Source organism: Gobio gobio (assembly GCF_949357685.1).
Source record: "Gobio gobio genome assembly, chromosome: 25".
NCBI classification, from domain to species: domain Eukaryota; kingdom Metazoa; phylum Chordata; class Actinopteri; order Cypriniformes; family Gobionidae; genus Gobio; species Gobio gobio.
In genome coordinates this window covers 33,558,752-33,582,810 of record NC_137121.1, presented here as the reverse complement: position 1 = coordinate 33,582,810, position 24,059 = coordinate 33,558,752, and the positions used below count along the sequence as shown (strand labels likewise).

The 24,059-nt window shown below is 41.1% G+C and overlaps 1 protein-coding gene across 1 annotated transcript in view; it reads left to right on the top strand.

Moving 5' to 3' along the window:
• lrrk2 (leucine-rich repeat kinase 2) overlaps nt 1-24,059 on the top strand; it is a 97,759-nt gene that overhangs the window by 29,617 nt on the left and 44,083 nt on the right. Inside the window, exons 9-23 of the mRNA XM_079808751.1 lie at nt 4,363-4,532; nt 4,633-4,703; nt 4,991-5,097; nt 9,078-9,207; nt 9,283-9,407; nt 9,491-9,618; nt 13,854-13,998; nt 14,518-14,657; nt 14,737-14,865; nt 14,955-15,125; nt 17,497-17,761; nt 21,196-21,378; nt 22,694-22,800; nt 22,886-22,952; nt 23,041-23,249. Coding sequence (XP_079664877.1) covers nt 4,363-4,532; nt 4,633-4,703; nt 4,991-5,097; nt 9,078-9,207; nt 9,283-9,407; nt 9,491-9,618; nt 13,854-13,998; nt 14,518-14,657; nt 14,737-14,865; nt 14,955-15,125; nt 17,497-17,761; nt 21,196-21,378; nt 22,694-22,800; nt 22,886-22,952; nt 23,041-23,249 — 2,147 coding nt within the window. The remainder of the gene's footprint in view (nt 1-4,362; nt 4,533-4,632; nt 4,704-4,990; nt 5,098-9,077; nt 9,208-9,282; nt 9,408-9,490; nt 9,619-13,853; nt 13,999-14,517; nt 14,658-14,736; nt 14,866-14,954; nt 15,126-17,496; nt 17,762-21,195; nt 21,379-22,693; nt 22,801-22,885; nt 22,953-23,040; nt 23,250-24,059) is intronic.

The window sequence follows — 24,059 nt, the reverse complement described above, 5'->3', positions numbered from 1 at the left end:
CTGTTGACTGGGTCCTCATTTACATGAAATTTAAATGATGCCACAAACGAACCCAAAAAGGTATTTTGCTGATGTTGGAAATGTTTTGCCTGGGAAAACAGGAGGGTATAGAGTAGACCGATAGGGATGCACCAATACCACTGTTTCTGTTTTTAAGTCTGATAACGATACTTGTATTTTCATTGCATTTTCATTTTTTTTTTTTATATTGGGCAGAGAAACAAAAAGAATATGAATTAAATTAGTTGGCTTAGCAAATAGATATTTCCTTTACTTATCATTATGCCTAATTAGGTCTGTTAAAATGCATTGAAGGAGCAACTGTTACTTTCACTGTTCATATTTTTATGTTTAATTTAATAACACAGTGAATATTTAGAGCTGCTCTAGCAGGGCTCAAGCAGTCAAGAGCAGTGAGTGATTTTCTGTGTCTCTTGTTGTTAGTAGGGGTGTGCGATATTGACAAAAAATGATATCTCAATATTTTATAACGATAATTAGACAATATTTTGCTGAGTGTTTTATTGTGTTGGTACCTTGGCAGGTTAAAGACTGTCGTGGTCAGCTGACCCATAATACTCTTCATATTCTGTGTGGTGGTCAGTTCACAGCAGTGACAGAATCATCTTTTCCAAAACATTTAAATTGATTTTTTACCTTTTAAGGGCATTTTTACCTTTTATACATTTATTTTTTAAACCTAATTATATGCATGCATCATCTTTTGTGTCAATTTCATAAATTGAAAACAATTTTATTACAATAATAAGACACAATAGGGCTGTTACCAATCAAATTAAATCAGTATCAACAAAATTCATCTTTGCAATGCAGAGGAAACACAGACGTGGATCTGAAGTGGCATTTAGATCATTTACACAGACGGATAAATGAGCTCCGATGTGACAAATGAACAATAATGTTTTGATGTTTAAAACATAAAACGTTGAATATTGATATTTGAAATGATTTAAAACATGAAAAGATCCGTTCAATGTGAAATTCAAACCACCCGTAGGTGGAAGCAAGTCAGTGGCTGCGTCCGAAAACCTAGCCAGTGACTCGTTGCCTCGCTGCCTTATCAGACAATGGCTTCACAAAACTAATTTTGGACAGGCAGTGTAACCGTTTAATGATCTACAGCAAAATAGCGAGAGCTTTGGTGAGAACTAAACACAAATTGAAGTACTACATTAGTAATTTCTCGCTAGAAATGACATTAGAAGTGGAAAATGTTGGTCAAAAACGGACATTTACACACAAACTGACCAGCAAATGCAACTTCGGACGCCATCTTTTTTTCCCAGCTCAACTGTCACAGAATGGAAAGCACAGGATTGTGGGATATCAAAGGCAGCGAAGGATACAAATATGCTGCCTTCAAAAATCAATCAGATGAAGGTCTCTCAGGAGACAGGAAGTGAAGCTAACATTAGATTCAGACGTGCCTTGATGCCTTCCTGCTTGAAATGTGGTTGGGTACCGAAACCCGGTGCCAATATGACACTGGTACCTATATGACCGGTATGTAACCGGACCGAATCAGAACGCAAATTTCGGTACCTCATTTCGGTGCCACTTAAATTCAAACATGCTTTCGCGCTTTGGCCGGCGAGCCAGAGACAGACGCGCTCAGCGCTCGTCACATATCACAACGATTCAGTGTTTTCAACCACATCATGTTTATTTTAGGTTTCAGACATTTAGGGCGTTTTCACACCTACCTTGTTTGGACTTTTCAGTTCGGTCCGAATGACAATCAAAATGACAGGTGTGAAACTTCCCCCAGACCACTGTCCGGACCAAACAGACGTAATTTGGTCCGACGAAAAGAGGCAGTCTCGGTCCGGATCAAACTGAACAAAGGTTCGGTTCGTTTCTAGTGTGAAAGCATTTTCTGTATGGTTCGGACTTTCAGACCATTTACAGGAAGTTCCTGTTTATGTTTAAATATTATAATGTTATTTTTAAATTCAATCTAGGCTAGATTGATTATGAAAAGTGAAAAGATGCGCAATATGTCAGAAGACAGAAGGTCAGAAATGATTTTGAAATACATTTTTTATGATTTTGCTTAGAAAGCCTTTCTTTAATGTGAATTTCGTTTCGTATAAATTGTGTCTTAATTTTAATCAACGTTTAATCAGATAATTGCCTGGATTTAATAAATAAGAAGCAAATAGTCTAAAGCAGACAATAATCGCGGGAGCGATCACATGCTTTGCACATGAACTGGAGCGGGTCTCAAATAAACCGAAACTCAGCAGCTACTTGCCTCACAAACATGAGAAATATGTGTATATAAAGCTTGAAATGTCCTTTTAAACGTAACGAAAAGAAAATAGTCAAGCAATGCGCACTGTTCAATAGTGGCAATGATATGCGTCTGTTCATTCATTCTTGTCAAAGACGCTGATGTCAGACGCACGTCCGTTTACAAACCAATCAATGTCCAGATGCCGCCCACACAGATGATGACGAGTGGACGCAAGTGTGTCATGTAAAGTGCTTTAGTGCGCTCACATAATTGCAATGTGAAACCAAACCAAAACTAACCGAATGTATAAAATGTATCAAAACATGAACTTCGATTCGGACCTTGGTGCGGACTTTCAGGTGTGAAAACGCCCTTAAATGCACTAGCAAAAAGTACTAGCAAAAATACACACTGATGTCTATGGACGCGGCAATAACAATCCTTTCAGACAGTTATAATTTGACTACGTGTTTTATTCATATCAGATACACATTATATAGTTAACTCTATAGTCTACTCTATTCTTTACTCTACTCCCAGTTCAGCGGTCACTCACTTTCATGTATTTCTTGAGACGTGGAGGAATTTAGGTGATGTAAATCCGACAGATCCGATTCTCTGAATTGCGGTGCAAACTAACATGGAGGCGCCCATCGCGCATTATAGATCAACTAACACACATTCACTCACACATATTTGAAAATCACAATATCAGACAGTTCATCAGGAAGGCATCAAGGCACGTCTGAATCTAATGTTCGGTTCACTTCCAGTCTCCTGAGAGACCTTCATCTGATTGATTTTGGAAGGCAGCATATTTGTATCCTTCGCTGCCTTTGATATCCCACAATCCTGTGCTTTCCTTTCTGTGACAGTTGAGCTGGGAAAAAAAGATGGCGTCCGAAGTTGCATTTGCTGGTCAGTTTGTGTGAAAGTTTTTTACCAATATTTTCCCCTTCTGATGTCATTTCACGCGAGAAATTACTACTGTAGTAATTAAATATGTGTTTAGGTCTCACCAAAGCTCTCGCTATTTTGCTGTAGATCATTAAACGGTTACACAGCCTAAGTCGTCTGTCCGAAATCAGTTTCGTGAGGTGCCTTCATGCTCAAAAGCTGCCTTACAAGCCATTGTCTGATAAGGCAGCGAGGCAACGATTCACTGCCTAGGTTTTCAGACGCAGCCTTAATGTGTGAGTCACTGAATCATTGATTCAATTGATTCGGAAAAACCTCTGTGTGTTGCTCAGAGACGCAATTACAGTCATGTGGCTTTGTTTTGAACTATTTTCGTTGGCGAAATAGAGCAAAAACTGGCAATATGGTGGCTGAAATGTAAGTCACTTAACACTTTGTGTTTAGTAAACTTGTATCAAATCAATATCCCGTTTGTTATCATGCTGATATCTGGAGAAAAACTGCACTCTGTGTGTTTTTTATTAACTATATGAAATTATATAAATATAGCTTAGACTAAATCATGCAGTGAAAGCGTATCACACTGCCTCCGCCGGCTTGCCGGCTTCCCATAGTGCACCTGGTGCCATGTGTTCCCCAGGTAAGAGATGCTCTGTGTATTCTGACACCTTTCTATCAGAACCAGCATTACCTTCTTGAGCAGTTTGAGCTCCAGTAGCTCGTCTGTTTGATCGGACCACACGGGCCAGCCTTCGCTCCCCACGTGCATCAATGAGCCTCGGCCGCCCATGACCCTGTGGCCGGTTCTCCACTGGTCCTTCCTTGGAGCACTTTTGATAGAGACTGACCACTGCAGACCAGGAACACCCCACAAGAGCTGCAGTTTTGGAGATGCTCTGACCCAGTCGTCTAGCCATCACAATTTGGCCCTTGTCAAACTCGCTCAAATCCTTACGCTTGCCCATTTTTTCCTGCTTCTAACACATCAACTCTGAGGACAAAATGTTCACTTGCTGCCTAATATATCCCACCCACTAACAGGTGATGAAGAGATAATCAGTGTTATTCACTTCACCGGTCATAATGTTCTGCCTGATCGGTGAATAATAATAATATTATTATTTTTTGATTTTCATGATGTTTGATGTTTATGGCTCCATCCTAATTTTCCCCCTCTTTTTCCTCAGTGGAGTGTATTGTACAGAATGAAGGGCTGGATAAAGAGTGGAAGGAGGAGGACGAGGTGGAGCGGAAGGTTCTGGTAAAGAAAGAAGCCGGCCAAGCGGAGGAGATGCTGGTGTGGAGAGAGGCCTGTTACACGGCTTTAGAGAGACACGCTGAAGACGCCACAGTACAGGTGACACGCTTTAGCCTGCAATGCGGAAAAGATCTTATCCACTTTAGTAAAACCAAAATATTGAGATGATACGTAACTTTCTATCTCGTTGTCCAATCAGGAAGCTGCATGCTGGGCCTTAAACAGCTTCCTGCTCCACTGCACGTCCAACCATGTGGAACTGGAAGGAAGGTTAGCATTCGTTGAGACCAATATTATTGTTTTACAAGCAATATGATCATCATACAGATCATTTTTTGCTCCAGGTACTTTTTAATTGTTTTATTCCTGCATTTTGACACAATAATAACAAAAGTTATTATATTTCTATATGTATAGGGGTTACGATTGGCTAACCTCTGCATACGAGTGTAGTTAGCCCAAGTCAAGCTGCTGAAAACCCAATAGGTGATGATATGTAAATGTAGGCAGTCCTATGTTAATGAGCTCAGGTTGTGATGTGTTTCTCCGTCCCACAGGCCTCCTCTTCACACGCTCATCATGGCTGCCATGCTTTTGCATTCGTCCAGTGGGGGGGTTTTCCAAGCGGCTTCCTGTACACTACGCACACTAACACAGCACCACAGTGAGTATGCGGCAGGAAATGATAGTTTCAACCCGACTTAAAACGTATTATCTCTAACATTAACTGGATTATTTTGCATTTCACATGCTATCCATCCTTTATACTATGCGAGATTAGAATCAGTGGATACCAAATTATTATAGTACTGTGGTCTAACTAAAATAGTTTGCTAAAGGTGTCCGATATTGTATGATTTCTGATGTGTGTGTGTGCTTTTTGATTAGTCCCGCCCACAATCTTATGAGAAGTAATTCTCTGCCATTCTCTAAATGTTATAAATAGTAGTTATACTTTTTTTGACGTAACTGTTCCAACACTGGTCAACAAGTTTGAATCCAATTGGTCATTTTTTCGATTACTCTCCCCTGCTTGTCCATAAAATTTCCTATGTACATACTTTCCGTACAGAACTAGTATATAAATAAGTAATTGGCCAATGTTACACAAAATATTTTTTCTCAGATCCCTGTGAAAAAGAAGTGGGTCAATGACATGACATGTATTTTTTTTGTCCGAATTCATTATTTTCCTCAAAAGAATTTTAATAAACACGTGTCATATATCAAATTGATCTTCAATATTTCCTTTATAAGAAACCCTTTTCAATTTTTTGATATTCAATCGACTTTTTGAGTTGTGGCGTTTGAAAGACCAAAAATGTCAGGTGGTGCGACCGTCCGAACGTACAAGCAGAAAACAAAACTGCAATAAGAAGGTTCATTTTCTCAGCAAAATTATTAATCAAATAGTTTGCCTTGATTTTACGTAAAATTCCTTATAAATGAGGGGAAATAGTGTATCAGTCCCATTTCAAAACTATTCTATTACTATTAAAAAAATTTGACTGAAAAATGTACTTCTCCACATGTCAGGGAGAGCGACTGACATAAAAATGCCAATTTATGCCATGTTCCTTTAAGAAAACCATGTGACCGCATATGACATCACACAGAAGACCCCAGAGGACATGCAGTAACAATATTAGTCACCCATGAATATTAGATCATTTGACATTTTTGAGTAAAGATGAGGTTGATTGAATTTATCATGTCAGGTGGTGTGATCCCTGGAAAACTTTGAAAATGTGTTGTTATTATAAAAATGTGTCTTTGATTTAAAAAATGTATGTATAACCTTGAGCATATGGTCAAACATTTGTATAGGTGTCCATTTTAATGCCTTGTAGATTTGAATTGAGTTTGAAATGTCAGGTGGTGCGACCAGCAAACTTACATTTAAAAGTAGAAATATAACTGTAAACAGTTATATAATGTATATATACTTTTTTTTATTAATAATTTATTTTATTTTATTTTATATTGTTTTTATTTTTTTATTTTATTTTTTTATTAATTCATTTTGTGTATGTGTGTATATATATATATATATATATATATATATATATATATATATATATATATATATATATATATATATATATATATATATATATGTATGTATGTATGTATGTATGTATATATATATATATATATATATATATATATATATATATATATATATATATATATATATATATATATATATATATATATATATATATATATATATATATATATATATATATATATATATATATATATATATATATATATATATATATATATATATATATAATGTATATGTATATATATATATATATATATATATATATATATATAATGTATATGTATATGTATATGTGTATGTGTATGTATTCTAATATTTATTTTAATATTCTAATTGTATTTATTTATTTATGTTTTGTGGGACACTTGTATGCAAGTGCTTGTATGCAAGTTCGTGCCTGCCGAAGACCTGTTGGTCGAAACGTTGCAATAGATTGGAGCATTTATATCAGTGTGCGGACATCACATTTGTTTTTTGCTTTAAAAAAAATATACCTTTTAATTTAAGTGAGCTTAAAAAATTCTTCACATAAACCCATTATAATAAATGTCATATTTACCCGCCCTTCAATATATCAGGGCCCATTTCTTTCTATTGGCCCAGATTTTTACTTGCCCTGCCAAATTGCACAAAAAGTCATTGTTTTCCTTGTTTTTGACCCATGTAACCTTGTAAACAGGGCTTCAAGATTTTCAGGCAGGTCTAACAGGCAGGAAATATACAGAAATTGAATAAAGTTATCACACACTTCAGTCTTGACTGCTTAAATTATACAACCCCAAATCAGAAAAAGTTGGGACAGTATGGAAAACGCAAAAAAAAGAAAAAAGAAGTGATTTCTAAATTTACTTTGACTTGTATTTCATTGCAGACAATATGAACACAAAATATTTCATGTTTTGTCTGGTCAACTGTCATTTGTAAATATGCATCTTTTCCTGTCATTCAGACCTGCAATACATTTAAAAAAAAGTTGGGACAGGAGCAATTTAGGGCTAGTAATGAGGTATAATGGTTAAATAATGATGTGATTTGAAACAGGTGATGTCAACAGGTGATTGTAATTATGATTTGGTACAAAAGCAGCATCCAAGAAAGGTCTAATCCTTTAGGAGCAAAGATGGGCCGAGGATCGCCAGTTTGCCAACAAATACGTGAGAAAATTATTGAAATGTTTAAAAACAATGTTCCTTAAAGAAAGATAGGAAGATATTTGGATATTTCACATTCAACAGTGCATAACATAATTAAAAGATTCAAGGAATCTGGAGGAATTTCAGTGCGTAGAGGACAAGGGCGCAAGCCTAAGCTGAACAACCGTGATCTCCGATCCCTCAGGCGGCACTGCATCAAGAATCGTCATTCATCTATAAGCGATATCACCACATGGGCTCAGGACTACTTTGGCAAACCTTTGTCAAGTACCACAATACGTAGTTACATCCACAAACTTAAAACTGTACTGTGCCAAAAGGAAGCCCTATGTTAACAGTGTCCAGAAGCGCTGCCGACTTCTCTGGGCTCGGAGGCGTCTGGGATGGACCATCACACAGTGGAAACGTGTACTGTGGTCAGATTAATCAGTATTTGAGGTATTTTTTGGGAGGAATGGACGCCGTGTGCTCCGGACCAAAGAAAAGGATCATCCAGACTGTTACCAGCAACAAGTCCAAAAGCCAGGGTCTGTCATGGTATGGGGTTGTGTCAGTGCCCTTGGCAAAGGTAACTTGCACTTCTGTGAAGGCACCATTAATGCTGAAAAGTACATAGAGATTTTGGAGCATAATATGCTGCCTTCAAGAAGACATCTTTTCCAGGGACGTCCATGCATTTTTCAACAAGACAATGCAAAACCTGGCTGCGGAGGAAGAGGGTACGGGTACTTGACTGGCCTGCCTGCAGTCCCGACCTGTCTCCAATAGAGAATGTGTGGCGCATTTTGAAGCGCAAAATGCGACAACTAAGACCCCGTACTGTTGCCCACCTTAAGACTTGTTTGCAGGAAGAATGGGACAAAATTACACCTGAAACACTTCATCACTTGGTGTCTTCAGTCCCTAAACGTCTTTTAAGTGTTGTGAAAAGGAATGGCAACATTACAAAGTGGTAAATGTTTTACTGTCCCAACTTTTGTTGTGTTGCAGGTCTGAATGACAGGAAAGGATGCATATTTACAAATGACATGAAGTTGACCAGACAAAACATGAAATATTTTGTGTTCATATTGTCTGCAATGAAATACAAGTCAAAGTAAATTTAGAAATCACTTCTTTTTTTTTTTTTGCGTTTTCCATACTGTCCCAACTTTTTCTGATTTGGGGTTGTACATTAAATATAGGTTAATCCTTGTTAAAGCTACAAAAATTATTCAGTGTGATTTTTCTATTTTTCTTTAGTTGTTTGATTAACATTAATGACAGATAGCAGCAGGTTTATTTTAAGATCCTTATGCTTGCCCATTTTTCCTGCTTCTAACACATCAACTTTGAGGACAAAATGTTCACTTGGTGCCTAATATCACTTTAAGATCTGCACTCTCAGAAATGGCTTAGTTTGTGTTTTTGTGGCTTTAGGTAGGATGAGAGCTCTGCTACTTTCACTCGGCATCCATTTCAACATTGTGGATCTGATGCGGAAACACGCAAGCTCCAGTGACGTGTGTGAAAGTGCCTGCCAACTACTTCACACACTCTTTCAGGGAGGGTAAGCACACCTCTGATCGGTGACAGTTTTATATATGACGTATGCAACTGGAATCATAATTTTGTATTACTCCAGGAGGGCCGGTCTAGATGAAGGGGCGCTGGTTCTCGGGCAGATCCTGATCGCTCTGAAGGCACATAACTTCGTTCCTGAAGTTCAGTTGGAGGGACTCAGAGCGAGTTTAGTTCTTCTCAACCCAGGTAGAGTGTCTGTCCACTGACTGTCCTTTTAGTCCATCAATGGAATATGCCTACATGATTTCTGACTCTTACTGTGAGCACAGACAGGAGTTTAAGAGAACATGGCAGCTCCGTAGCGGATCCTGACACGGTGGGCGTGTCTCTGCGGGTGCTGAAGAACCAGTGTGTGCTAGAGGGAGCTCATGCCGTCTATCTAGAGGCACTCAATAGGGTAAATACTTGTTTCTTACAAGCTAAAATAGTTCCATAATTCAACATGGACAATAAAGCTAAAGGGATAAAGCAATGAGCTTATGCTGCGCTCACGCCATGTCTGTTTTTACGAGACAACAACCCGTGAAGTGAAGTGAAGTGATTTATGCGTTTCTATGTCAAGACTATCAACGCCGAAATGAATCTGCAGCAGTCAGGTGGTAAATGTGAAGGGACAGAAATCTCTCAGCTTTCATAAAAAACTTGCTTTTTGAAAGCTAACACAATCTTAGGTTTGGATCAGTGTCATGTCAGTGGGTGAGTACCATAACTGCATGACATTAGTTCAGCCAAAAATGAAAATTCTGTCATTAATTCCTCACCCTCATGCCGTTCGACACCTGTAAGACCTCCGTTCATCTTCGGAACACAAATGAAGATATTTTAGTTGAAATCCGATGGCTCAGAAAGGCCTCCATTGGCAGCAATAACATTTCATTTCTCAAGACCCATAAAAGGCACTAAAGACATGGTTAAAAAGTCCATCTCACTACAGTGGTTCTACAATCATTTTATGAAGCGATGAGAATAGTTTTTGTGCGCAAAAAAACTACTTTATTCAACAAGTTCTTGCCTTCCGTCTGTACGTAATTGGATAGTCCTTAAACCCATCAGACCACAAGAGGCGCGATCAGTGGGCATAGTTCAAATGACTCTGTACATAATTGGATAGTCCTTCAACCAATCAGACCACAAGAGGCGCGATCAACGGCACAGTTCAAATGACTCTGTACGCGATTGGATAGTCCTTCCACCAATCAGACCACAAGAGGCGTGATCAACGGGCATAGTTCAAATGACTCTGTACACGATTGGATAGTCCTTCCACCAATCAGACCACAAGAGGCGTGATCAACGGGCATAGTTCAAATGACTCTGTACGCGATTGGATAGTCCTTCCACCAATCAGACCACAAGAGGCGTGATCAAAGGCACAGTTCAAATGACTCTGTACGCGATTGGATAGTCCTTCCACCAATCAGACCACAAGAGGTGTGATCAACGGGCATAGTTCAAATGACTCTGTACCTAATTGGATAGTCCTACCACCAATCAGACCACAAGAGGCATGATCAACGGGCATAGTTCAAATGACTCTGTACATAATTGGATAGTCCTTCCACCAATCAGACCACAAGAGGCGTGATCAACAGGCATAGTTCAAATGACTCTGTACGCAATTGGATAGTCCTTCAACCAATCAGACCACAAGAGGCGTGATCAAAGGGCATAGTTCAAATGATTCTGTACGCAATTGGATCGTCTTTCCACCAATCAGACCACAAGAGGCGTGATCAACGGGCATAGTTCAAATTACTCTGTACGCGATTGGATAGTCCTTCCACCAATCAGACCACAAGAGGCGTGATCAACGGGCATAGTTCAAATGACTCTGTACGCAATTGGATAGTCCTTCCACCAATCAGACCACAAGAGGCGTGATCAACGGGCATAGTTCAAATGACTCTGTACGCAATTGGATAGTCCTTCAACCAATCAGACTGCAAGAGGCGCGATCAACGGGCATAGTTCAAATGACTCTGTACGCAAATGGATAGTCCTTCAACCAATCAGACTGCAAGAGGCGCGATCAACGGGCATAGTTCAAATGACTCTGTACGCAAATGGATAGTCCTTCAACTAGGGATGCACCGAATCCAGGGTTCGGGTTCGGATTCGGCCGAATATTGGGCTTTTTGACTGGGACCCTAGGCTTGCACTATGCGCGCCCCGCTGGTCGAACGTAATGACGCCGCTGTTGAAAGTGGAACTCATGAACAGAAAACGTGGCAGTATACTTTAAGTCAAAAGAAGGCGATTCAAGTCGAGCTACGCGTTCAATTTGCAATGCCGATTTGTCTCGTGATGACAAGGACCCTAAACAACAGCCGCTGTTAAAACATTTGCATATGAAACATCCGAGAGAATACGAGTTGTGCATGAAGGAATCTACAGACAGCAGCCAAAATGTATTTTATTTTACCGTGCAAACAGCCTATAGATCTATAGATCAGATAAAATATAAATAAAATTAATAAAATATATTGGCCTACACTAAATATTTTTCACTTAAATAATTACCAAATTAAGATGACAAAACGAAAATACACTGAATTCGTAAGCTTTGAAGAACCGGAATTAGGTAAATAGGTAGATAATATAGGCCTACTGTATATCTTTACATATATACTATTCTCTTAAAACCATCATTTCGTTATTTTTACTAACCCAAATAATGACTCATCCGCTAGGTTGCACGTGAGGGGGAAAAATAGGTTCCTTCCACTTAAGAGTTGAGTTCTTTTTATTTTAATATATCTCTTTACATAAATACTATTTTCTACTTTTAAAAAAAAAATAACTTCGTTATTTTACTAACCCAGTGTTTTGTATGTGAATGCTGTTTCGCGTGAATATTACCACAGGAGTGAAGCACAAAGCTTTGTTTAGCCTAGAAAGGAAATAGCCTAATGGTCAGATAGCACTTTTTCATTCTGTTTTGCGATCTGGATATGGTCACTCGATTTTCCGTGAATTTGAACAATAGGCCTAGTAGTCCATTTTATTCCAATGGACATGGACATCTCGTTTCTTTTCCCAAATCTTCACTCACGTCGCACTGATGTTCGCAGGGGATTATCAACGTTTCTTCCTTTCGTTTGCTTATAATTAAGTCTATTATAACTATTCACATCCTTTACTGTGGGAAAGTATAAAAAACACTGTAAGACGAATACCTTTTTACTTTAAATTTTATTTAACACAGTTTGTTCTTGTTATTAAACTTGGTAAGGCGCGTCAAGTTTGGTTTATTTGAATAGCGCATTTCACACACGCGCCGGTGATTTTAGTTTTGTTTTCTCTGGCAGTGAATAATCAAACATTGCCTAAATGTCTTGACCCTGTGGAAAATAAAATCCGCTCTTCAGACCTTTTACAACAAGTGTTGCTTTGCAACATCAGTAGAACATATGAAGACGAAGATATTCAAGAAGGTGTCTATTCAGTGTCCCATTCCTCTCAAAGCGCAGAGCAGTAGGCCTATATGACGCATCTTTGTGGGGAAATAGTATGAATCAAATATTTTTCTAACTAATATTTATTTTTCATATATTCTTGAGGTTACCATTATTTACTGAAAATCGTTTTTGTTTTATAGGCTGTGTTGTTTCACTGACGGAAGTGCTAAAATAAACACGCATGCTTATGGATGTTTCAGCCTCAAATGATTTCAAAATGTAGGCTTTATATCTGGCATAGACTACAGTATTTAAAATAGCATATATGCATTAGTTACATTCTCAATTTAATTTACAGAGCAATCCCTGCTAAGTTTTTAGTTTAACTAATACTATAGAAGAGGATTTGTGTGTGCCGCACACAACAGACTCGCAACGGGGGCGTGGCATCACGATGGTGGCGCTCCATCTTGATGTCGGCACAACCCTAGCGTGCGCCTCCTGCGCTCTCCGTTGGGTTGTTCTTTGAAATGACAGAGGACGACTCGGGGTAATTTTTCTATAAACCATCATGAAATAGCGTCGAGAAGAACATGCACGACAATGTTTACTTTAGTAAACTTGACCAAAACAGTTAATGGTCAATAGCATCCCTACACTGCTGTGGACGTTGTTAACTTCATTAATGTGTTACTGTGATAATGGACTGCGGATGGGAGTAGGATTCGGTATTCGGTTTCGGATTCGGCCGAATCTTAACCAGTGGATTCGGTATTCGGCCGAACCCCAAAAATCTGGATTCGGTGCATCCGAATTGGATTCCCTCCCTTCAACCAATCAGACCGCAAGAGGCGTGATCAACCGACATAGTTCAAATGAGTCTGTACGCAATTGGATAGTCTTTCAACCAATCAGACCAACGATCCATCGCTTCTCTATCCATCATTGTGTTAAACCCGACAATAGCGCGCCATGTGGATAAGCCGGTTTGTGATTGGTCCCTGCAAAATTGTAACAGAAGCAGGATATAAATATGTACAGGTTTCCAGCCTGAGCTGCAGGGAGAAATCAAATCGCCGGCAGATCGGGCTGGGTTTACCCAGTCTAGTGGTAGTCAACATTTTGCCAGAAATGCTGTCCATAGACTTTAACTTGTATTGGTCCAGTAATATACTTTATATTTAAAATGTAAATAAATGTGTAGAGTGTTTTATTTTGATGTGTGTGTGCTTAGTTTATCAGTAGTAAGGAGATTCAAGAGTGTGGACTTGGTGTACTCTCAGCGCTAGCTGACTGTTCTGGAGCTGTTGACCTCATGTGCCAGCAGGGGGCGATAGACACGATTCTTCATACGCTGCAGATGTTTCCACACGAGCGTGGTGAGTTTAATCACTCCTCAATGCCTGGAAATCATAAGCCTCTGCTTCTAATCCCAGCCACGCATTGCCAGACTTTTGAGTGTCGGCATAAGGTCTGGTCCACACTGCAGCTTATTCTGGCCAAAAAAACACTCACCATTCACACAGTTCCACCGTGCTGCATTTCAAATGTTTTTCTTTGCAAACATGCTAGACAAATGTGTTTAAACATCATGCTTGTGTCTTTTGAAGCGTCTCTCGCATGACCCAACATTCTAAAAACATTAATACTTTTTAAAAATGTGTCTTTAGACCTTAAGTTTTAATTCCCAAGTGAGACTTGTGTCTCACGTTTTTGAACAAAAAAACACATTCGGTGTGTATGGTCCCTTAGACAGGAAGAGACCATCTGACTGACATGTAAAGGTTTAAAAAAAAAAAAAAAAAAAAAAAAAAAGCCTAAACATCTTACAGAGTCTGCGTAGGGTATGTTAACATAAGCACAACAGAATAATAATCGAAACTCATCACCATTTGTAGATATTCACTTCTGGGCTCTTAGTCTTCTGTTCCACCTCATCTCTAAGAAGAAGCTGTCCCGTACGATGGTGCCGGTCCTGGCCTCTGTTTTGGTCAGCTCTGTACGGCAACACAAAGAGGACACAGTCATGCTTATAAAGGTAGTTCTGTACAATTATAATCAGTTCAAAATCAAAAGCTTTGTTGTTGTTCCTAACAGTGTGTGTTCTTGGCCATTAGGGATTTCAGGCGGTGTGGAAGTTGTTGGACACCTGCTCGAGCGCCGCAGTATGGCTGCAGAAAGAAGCGTTCGAGAAAGAGATCTTTCAGGTCCTGCGGGAGAAGACGGCAGACCAGCGCCGAGATCAAGTAAGACAATTAAATTAAAAGCTCTCAGACTCAAACAAATAAAAGAAAAGCAAGATCCCCTGATAAATCCCACTTGTGATCGGCATCAGTTGCAGAGAATGAGTTGCCTGTGCCTGTCTAAGATGGTGGCGGACACGGAGATCATGTACGTGCTGCTGGAGAGAGCGTGTGAGGACGCGGATGTGGACATGGCAGAATGTCTCGTTACGCTGGGCGCTGACATCAACAAGAAAACAAAGAGCGATTCGCTCATATATCAGGTCTGGCATATGAACCTTAAAGGAGTATTTCCAACAACAAAAAATAGTTTACTCATTCTGTGGTTTTAAAGGGGGTGTTTTTATGTTTTTACTCTTTTGACATTTGACAATTACATTAGTGGTCATTTACGTATGGCAATATGACAACAGCCTGTTTAATTATAATGGTTAGAGAGAGGGTGCCAACTGTTAATTCATTAATCAATCTATCAATCAAAAAATTCAGGGCTCTACATTAACACTTGTCCGCTTGTCCGGGACACATGGATTTTATGAAGGGGCAAGTGAAAGAGAAATTACTTACCCGACCTGATCAAATCATCAATAACAATAAAACAAATTCTAGAATGACTCTTTTATTACATTTAGTGTAAGTGGTGAGTGATCGTGGATAATATTCACCGATCAGGCATTACATTATGACCACTGACAGGTGAAGTGAATAACACTGATTATCTCTAATTTGATTATCTCGAGTTTGACAAGGGCCAAATTGTGATGGCTAGACGACTGGGTGGGTCAGAGCATCTCTAAAACTGCAGCTCTTGTGGGGTGTTCCCGATCTGCAGTGGTCAGTGTCTATCAAAAGTGCTCCAAGGAAGGAACAGTGGAGAACCGGCGACAGGGTCATGGGCGGCCAAGGCTCATTGATGCACGTGGGGAGCGAAGGCTGGCCCGAGTGGTCCAATCAAACAGACAAGCTACTGTAGCTCAAATTGCTCAAGAAGTTAATGCTGGTTCTGATAGAAAGGTGTCAGAATACACAGTGCATCTTAGTTTGTTGCGCATGGGGTAGCATAGCCGCAGACCAGTCAGGGTGCCCATGCTGACCCCTGTCCACCGCCGAAAGCACCAACAGTGGGCAAGTGAACATCAGAACTGGACCAAGGAGCAATGGAAGAAGGTGGCCTGGTCTGATGAATCATGTTTTCTATTACATCACCAGTGTCTGTGTGGCTTACCTGGGGAACATGTGGCACCCTGATGCACTATGGGAAGAATGCAAGCCGACTTTGGGCAAAGTTCTGCTGAGAAACCTTGGGTTCTGCCATCCATGTGGATGTGACTTTGACACGTACCACCTACCTAAGCATTGTTGCAGACCATGTGCACCCTTTCATGGAAAAGGTATTCCCTGGTGGCTGTGGCTCTTTCAGCAGATAATGCGCCGCCACAAAGCACAAATGGTTCAGGAATGGTTTGAGGAGCACAACAGTGAGTTTGAGGTGTTGACTTGGCCTCCAAATCCCCCAGATCTCAATCCAATCGAGCATCTGTGGGATCTGCTGAACAAACAAAGTCCGATCCATGGAGGCCCCACTTCGCAACTTACAGGGCTTCAAGTATCTGTTGCTAACATCTTGGTGCCAGATACCACAGCACACATCAGGGGTCTAGTGGAGTCCAGGGCTGTTTTGGCAGCAAAAGGGGGACCAACACAACACTAGGACATAATGTTATGCCTGATCGTGTATAGGCTAATGTATAATGTACTGACTGTAACAAGGTTGCGCTGTTGAGGCTCGCGCAGCCTCTTGAGGAGAAATCTAAACAAATGAGTGCAACCCACACAAAGAAACTCAGTTAACATCAAAATGTGAAGTTTTTGTATTTATAGCATATGGTACAGTTAAGCAAAATCACACGACCAAGAGTGCTGTTTTCCTGAATACCATCATGATTGAAATAATGACACTGATTTCATACAACAGTTCAATAAACAAGTAGTTAATATTAGGTTTAAGTCACTGACTTTTTTGATGTAATATTAACTGTTTTTGTTCTGTTTCAGCAGTGAAAATAGTTCCAAACAAAGATAACAGCTGATACATTGTTTTCATTACTGAACGAATTGGTTGAGTCAAAGATTCAGTGACCCATTCTCACTCGAATGAATCAGCTGTTTGAATGAATCGTTTGAATGAATGACTCAATGATTCACTCATTAAGATGGTTATCATTCATGTATCATTTTTTCCCCAGCATTCAGCCCTCGGGGTAAATATCACAAATATGCAGATTTAAATATGTCAAAGCTGATAGAACATGGATGAGAATATTGCTTCAGAATAAATTAGATTTACACCACAAAAAAATCCTTTTCCGAACAAGCAACTTTATTACTCAGACAAGTGAATGACAGATTTACTTGTCCAAAGGACAAACTCATGACAAAGCTTAATGTCGAGCCCTGCAATCACTTTGCTATGTACTACAGTACACCCAAAACGCTTTACAATCATATCAGGGGGTCTTTCATCAAACAGTGTGCGACATCCATTTGGATTCATTCCACTTCCTTTATTTAAAAAAGGACAGGACCTTTATTGCCATTTCTAGAAATGAAGAACATGTGGCTGTATCTGTGCAGATATGTGATCGGGGGGCTCCTCTGGCCTTGCTGGAGCTGCTAGTTTCTGCAGGTGTTCATGAGCAGCAGTTACGTGGAGCTCTGACCGTGTGTGTCAGGAGGGGTGACGACCCTGCGGTCACCCTCCTGCTCGGCCGTCTGGGCCTGGACCACACCAACAACGCCCTGTGCCTTGGGAGCTTCCGCCTCGGACAAATGAAGGCAACATGGCTCAGCGCTCTGCTCTCTGAGTGCAGGACTCAATCTCCATCCAGCAACAAGAACAGTGAGTCTATTCACAAGATCTGGCAATGACTAATGTTTGAAGTTTGGCATGTATTTAGTTTGGCATAAATTTTTTCAGTTGAGATCTCTAAGCCATGTTCTAAACATGTTAAATATGAATATCAGAAAAAAGGGCAAAAGAGTTTTATTCACTACATTTACATTTACATTTATGCATTTGGCAGACGCTTTTATCCAAAGCGACTTGCATTGCATTCAAGGTAAAAACATTTTGTAAATTTTGTCAGTTCTTAATTTCCCTGGGAATCGAACCCACGACCTTGGCGCTGCTAGCGCCATGCTCTACTGTTTGAGCTACAGGAAAGCACAACCACTAGCACAACCAAATTCAGTAGCACAACCAAAAAGGTCCAAAATAAGACCCAAGAAAAGCACAAGAAAATAGCGTCTGACACTGTACTATAGGTCATCTCAAACCAACTGTGTCAAAAATATGAGGGATATAAGACTGGTTTGTGCCCCGGACTGCTACGAACCGCTTAGTTAATCTCGGCACTCCGTTGTGGGGAGAAAGTCTTTTGCATCTCCTACCAACAATGCCCGAGATGAGAGGCTCTCCGACGCATGTCTGAATTTGGATCTCCACTGTGGAGGAAAGCATTTCACTTCCCCAGGAAACAGTGCACCTCAAGTTCAAATGAGGGGAGAAAGCATAATTCTTGGGGCCAAGCTTCTCCTCTGACACATTTACGACATCTGATGTGAGGCAAGGCTTTCAGGAACCGAGAACAATATTGCAAGTGAAGTGAAGTGACGAGACCCATACTTGGAATTTGTGCTCTGCATTTAACCCATCCAAGTGCACACACACAGTAGTGAACACACACCCAGAGCAGTGGGCAGCCATATTGCTGCGGCGCCCGGGGAGCAGTTGGGGGTTCGGTGTCTTGCTCAATGGTCTCACCTCAGTTGTGGTATTGAGGGTGGAGGAGAGCGCTGGTTATTCACTCCCCCCACTGACAATTCCTGCCGGACATGAGAATCGAACCCGCAACCTTCGGGTAACAAGTCCGACTCTCTAACATTAGGCCACGACTGCTCTTAAGGTGAATATGCTTTGGCAGTTTGGCTGCTAACTCTGGGAGGCCTACCCTCTGCTTCCTGACAAACTGATCAGGGACGGCTCTGTGTTGCTGAAGGCTGGTAGGCCTGCAAATTCAGCTCACTGAACCTGCGAGGGCGCTGACACAAAGAGGTGATGGAGGCAACATCTCATCAACCTTAGGAGCCTCCTTCAGTTGCAGAGATCTCTCTCTGGAGTGGTTGGCAGCTGCCGAAGGCTCTCGAGCTCTTTGTGGCATGAACTGCTTAAACGCTGGCAATTGTGGTTTTGCTGTGTGGAACTTACGTTGGTGAGGGATGAGAGGTGTGCTGTCAGCATGTACTCTTTTGCAGGGACGCAAGCATAGCCCTCTTCCACTAAACTAAAGAGGCCGGTGAAGTCAGGCTGAGAACAGATGCTTGACACTTTTATGTAAAGATCGTCTATGAATGGCTGCTTCCTAAGCGCTGGGCAAGAGTCAGAGCCACTCGGGAAGTGCTCCTTCAATTTAGAAGACTGAACATCCTGAGCTTCCAACGGCCTTACTGTTATTTGCACCATTATTTAAAGGAATACGCCAACCTTTTGGGACTTTAACTTATTCACCGTATACCCCAGAGTTAGATGAGTCCATAGACACCATTCTCATCTCTGTGCGTGCCATAACTCTGTCTGACGCACCCACCGCTAGCCTAGCTTAGCACAAAGACTGGAGGTAAATGGCTCCAGCTAGCCTTCTGCTCAATAAGTGACAAAATAACGCCAACATTTTCCTATTTACATGTTGTGATGTGTATAGTTACATTGTGTACTAAGACAGATGGAAAATGAAAAGTTGAAATGAAAATTTTCTAGAACGATATGGCTTGGAACTATTGTCTCATTCCTGCGTAATAATCAAGGAACTTTGCTGCTGTCCCATGGGTGCAGCGGCACAATGATATCACGCAGCGCCTGAAAATAGTCCCCAGCACGCTCTCTGTGAAAGCAGGTTGTCACGTTGATTATGTTGACGGAAGTTTTATTTCTATTACCTATTTTCAGGCGCTGTGTAATATCATTGCGCCGCTGCACCCATGGTACGGCAGCAAAGTTCCTTGATTATTACGCTAAAGTCCCAAAAAGTCGGCGTGTTCCTTTAAAAACAGCATGTCTTAAACCACATGCTAATTTGCACTGCTTCTGGTAGATTGCAAATGATCCATAATGATATTATGCAAATGATCCAGCTGCGTCTGTGTTCTTTAATTTGCGCTTGAGAACGGTGTGGCGCGCAGGTGACGCTCATTAGCAATCGCGCCACAGGCCTCGCACCGTTCTCATGGCTCTCGGCTCCGTCCTGCTTGCCACATACCCCAGGTGGGTACCCTTGAGACTGAGGTCTACCCCTCACAGTGGCCGCAACACCTGGGGGTAAGGACCGATGAGGCGAGAGAAAAGGAGACCGAAGGATGAGGAGAGACAGAGATGACAGAGGGGAGAGAAAGAAAAAAATCTGGATCCGGTTCCCAAAACGCACTGCCATCCGGTCCTTCGCCAGCTGGGTGAACTCCTCCGCAATTCTGGCCTGGTGCCTGGTGCCACAATACCTGGTGGTGACGCTGGATAGCCCTCGGTGGACGGCCCTCTGACTCCTCTGACGCCTGGTGGACGGCAACGACTCCTCCAGGTTCGGGTAGCCGGCAGAGTGTCCCGTTCCCTGCTCCTCCCCATAATGGTGGACAGCAGCAGGCTCCGGGCTCAGCAAACGACGGCTGTCCCACCAACAACTCACTCCAGCCCACCGCCTCGAACGCCCATGGCAGCAGACTCTGCACAGCCATGCTCGATGACACCACGGATTTCCCACAGCGACAAGGGCTCTACAACAGCGTGTTCCTCCTTCCTCCCAGGCTTTGGCACCAATGTAGCAAGGTTAGTGATGAGGGAAGAAGGAGGCGGGAACCGGCGAACGTTCAAATGTAACTTTAATATCATAAAATAAACAAACACAAAATTAAAGTAAAACGGCCACAAACACATAAACAAAACATAACATAAATGTCCCAGGCCTGGTCCTCTCTCGTCCTTCGCTGTCGTCGCTTATCCTTTCATCAATCCGGAGCTCCTCCATGAGACACTCGAGACTGGTGTGGCGTGAAGGTGACACTCATTAGCAATCACGCAAATGCCCCATCCTGCTAGCCACATGCACATTCAGTAAAATTAACCACACTTTTTTCATTTGAAGTTGAAATCACTTGTCACTTGTGGCTTCTAGAGTATCAGTTTGTCATTACTTTATAACTATGTTGGGGAATTTAATTCTACATAACAATAACTAGCCTGTGTGTTGATTATAAATCTTTTCTTTGTGGTAAATATCTCTTAAGGTAAAGGCCAATGTTTGGCTAAACAGATCTTGTCACTCCAGAGGAGGAAAGGGTTTTTGGGAGTCAGTAGATTACAGAGTGACGTCAGCACATCAGGATATTTTACGGATGAGGAAAGTGACGACTCGCACATTTCCTTCGATGAAAGCTTGGTCTTCATGTTTGATGACTTGGAGAGTGACGGTAAGATGATTCTCATGGAAACTAATTTTTTGCATTGCCTTTTCAACCTCATGATATGCTGAAAAAGTTTGGATGGATACATTTTTTTATTATTCAGAATCAATATTGACAAATTATGTATTGCAATGAAGTTGATTAATCAATCTGCATATCCTTTTATTAATTTAATAATGTTAATTGAATCACAGCAAGAAAATCACACTCACAATATTTTATCATTATTTATCTGGAAGAATTAAAGGGATAGTTCACTCAAAAATGAAAATTAGCCCATAATTTACTCACCCCCAAGTCATCCTAGTTGTATATGACATTCTTCTTTCAGTCGAATAAAATCGGAGTTATATTACAAAAGTCCAGGCTAATCCAAGCATTAGAATTGGATTCATAGTTGCTCTGTTTTTGAAGTCCATAAAAAGTGCATCTATCCATCAAATAACTGCTCCACGTGGCTCCGGGGTGTTAATAAAGGCCTTCTGAAGCGAATCGATGTGTTTGTGTAAGAAAAATATTCATATTTATAACTTTATCAAGTAAACTTTTGACCGACCGCCTCCTGTGGAAAAGTGTTGAATGTTGAAAGTGAAACTCAAGATGCGTACGTGACGTCATGACCAGTGTTGGGCACGTTACTTTAAAAAAGTAATTAGTTATAGTTACTAGTTACTTCTTACAAATAGTAACTGAGTTAGTAACTGAGTTACATCATTATAAAAGTAACTAATTACCAGGGAAAGTAATTACTGCGTTCCTTTTTTTTTTTTTTTTTCCACAAATGTTCAAATATGTCAAATAACTTGGATGCCCCCAATATTAGATATGTTAAATGAATGCATTGGACACTAAATAGAATAAATTATTATTAGAAAACATTGTACATTAATGTACACTATTGTAATGTTGCTGTGGGACAATGTGAGAGAGCGGACCTGGTCGCGTTAGTCTTTCGATCGGCAGGGGAACTTTCAACAATTTTTCCATAAATTGAAAAGGGAAGGCGGTCGGTCGAAAGTTTACTTGATAAAGTTTTAAATATGGATATTTTTCTTACACAAACACATCGATTCGCTTCAGAAGGCCTTTATTAACACCCCAGAGCCGCGTGGAGCAGTTACATGATGATGCACTTTTTATGGACTTCAAAAACAGAGCAACTATGAATCCAATTCTAATGCTTGGATCAGCCTGGACTTGTGTAATATAACTCTAAAAAAAATAACTCTTTCGTCTGAAAGAAGAATGTCATATGAGTAAATTATGGGCTAATTTTCATTGTTGGGTGAACTATCCCTTTAATGTGCTGTTCCATTGGTAGGGAGTGACGGATCACCACATGGATTATTGCTTTCCAACGATTCACCTGAAGTGGGAAGGAAACCTTCTTGGAGACATCACAGTCGACGCAGACGTGCCAATTCAGAGGTGCCAGATCAAACAGATGCACTTTTGGTGGGCTGTGTGCTTGGATTTTTACAATGAGGGTCTTTAACTTCATGTCTTTGTACAGGGAAGCCGTCGTGAGACAGAGCAAAGCATCCCTCTGCGTAAGCGGTTTAACTCTCACAACACCAGAGGTACATACTCTATAATAAGCTGTCAGACGTGAACTAGTTCTACAAATTTCTCCCTATCAATGTGTCTTTTGTTGTGTTAACTCTACAGGGCAGGGTTTCATTGAAAGCTCGACTCCTGGTGCTCTTCCTCTGGCCATAGACAAAGACCCCATCTGTCTGCTCGACCTATCAGGGAATGAGCTGAGTGATCTGTCCTGTTTGATGGATGTGAGCTCTCTCAAGCGACAGATGGAAAACCTTCTTCGGCTGGATTTGAGCAACAACAGTCTATCAGAGTTTCCCAGTGTTCTCTGTCAGGTGTGTGGAAACATTTTGACAGTATTATTAAAGCAGCATGTTGTTAAAGCAAGTGAACATTTTGTCCTCAGAGTTGATGTGTTAGAAGCCGGAAAAATGGGCAAGCGTAAGGATTTGAGTGAGTTTGACAAGGGCCAAATTGTGATGGCTGACGACTGGGTCAGAGCATCTCCAAAACTGCAGCTCTTGTGGGGTGTTCCCGGTCTGCAGTGGTCAGTCTCTGTCAAAAGTGCTCCAAGGAAGGAACAGTGGAGAACCGGCGACAGGGTCATGGGCGGCCGAGGCTCATTGATGCCCGTGAGGAGCGAAGGCTGGCCTGTGTGGTCCAATCAAACAGACGAGCTACTGTAGCTCAAATTGCTCAAGAAGTTAATGCTGGTTCTGATAGAAAGGTGTCAGAATACACAGAGCATCTCAGTTTGTTGTGTATGGGGCGGCACAGCCACAGATCAGTCAGGGTGCCCATGCTGACCCCTGACCCCGCCCAAAGCACCAACAGTGGCACATGAGCATCAGAACTGGACCACAGAGCAATGGAAGAAGGTGGCCTGGTCTGATGAATCACATTTTCTTTTACATCACGTGGATGGCCGGGTGTGTGTGCGTCTCTTACCTGGGGAACACATGGCACCAGGTGCACTATGGGAAGAAGGCAAGCCGGCGGAGGCAGTGATGCTTTGGGCAATGGTCTGCTGGGAAACCTTGGGTCCTCCATCCATGTGGATGTTACTTTGACAAACACCACCTACCTAAGCATTGTTGAGACCATGTACAGCCTTTCATGGAAACAATATTCCCTGTTGGCTATGA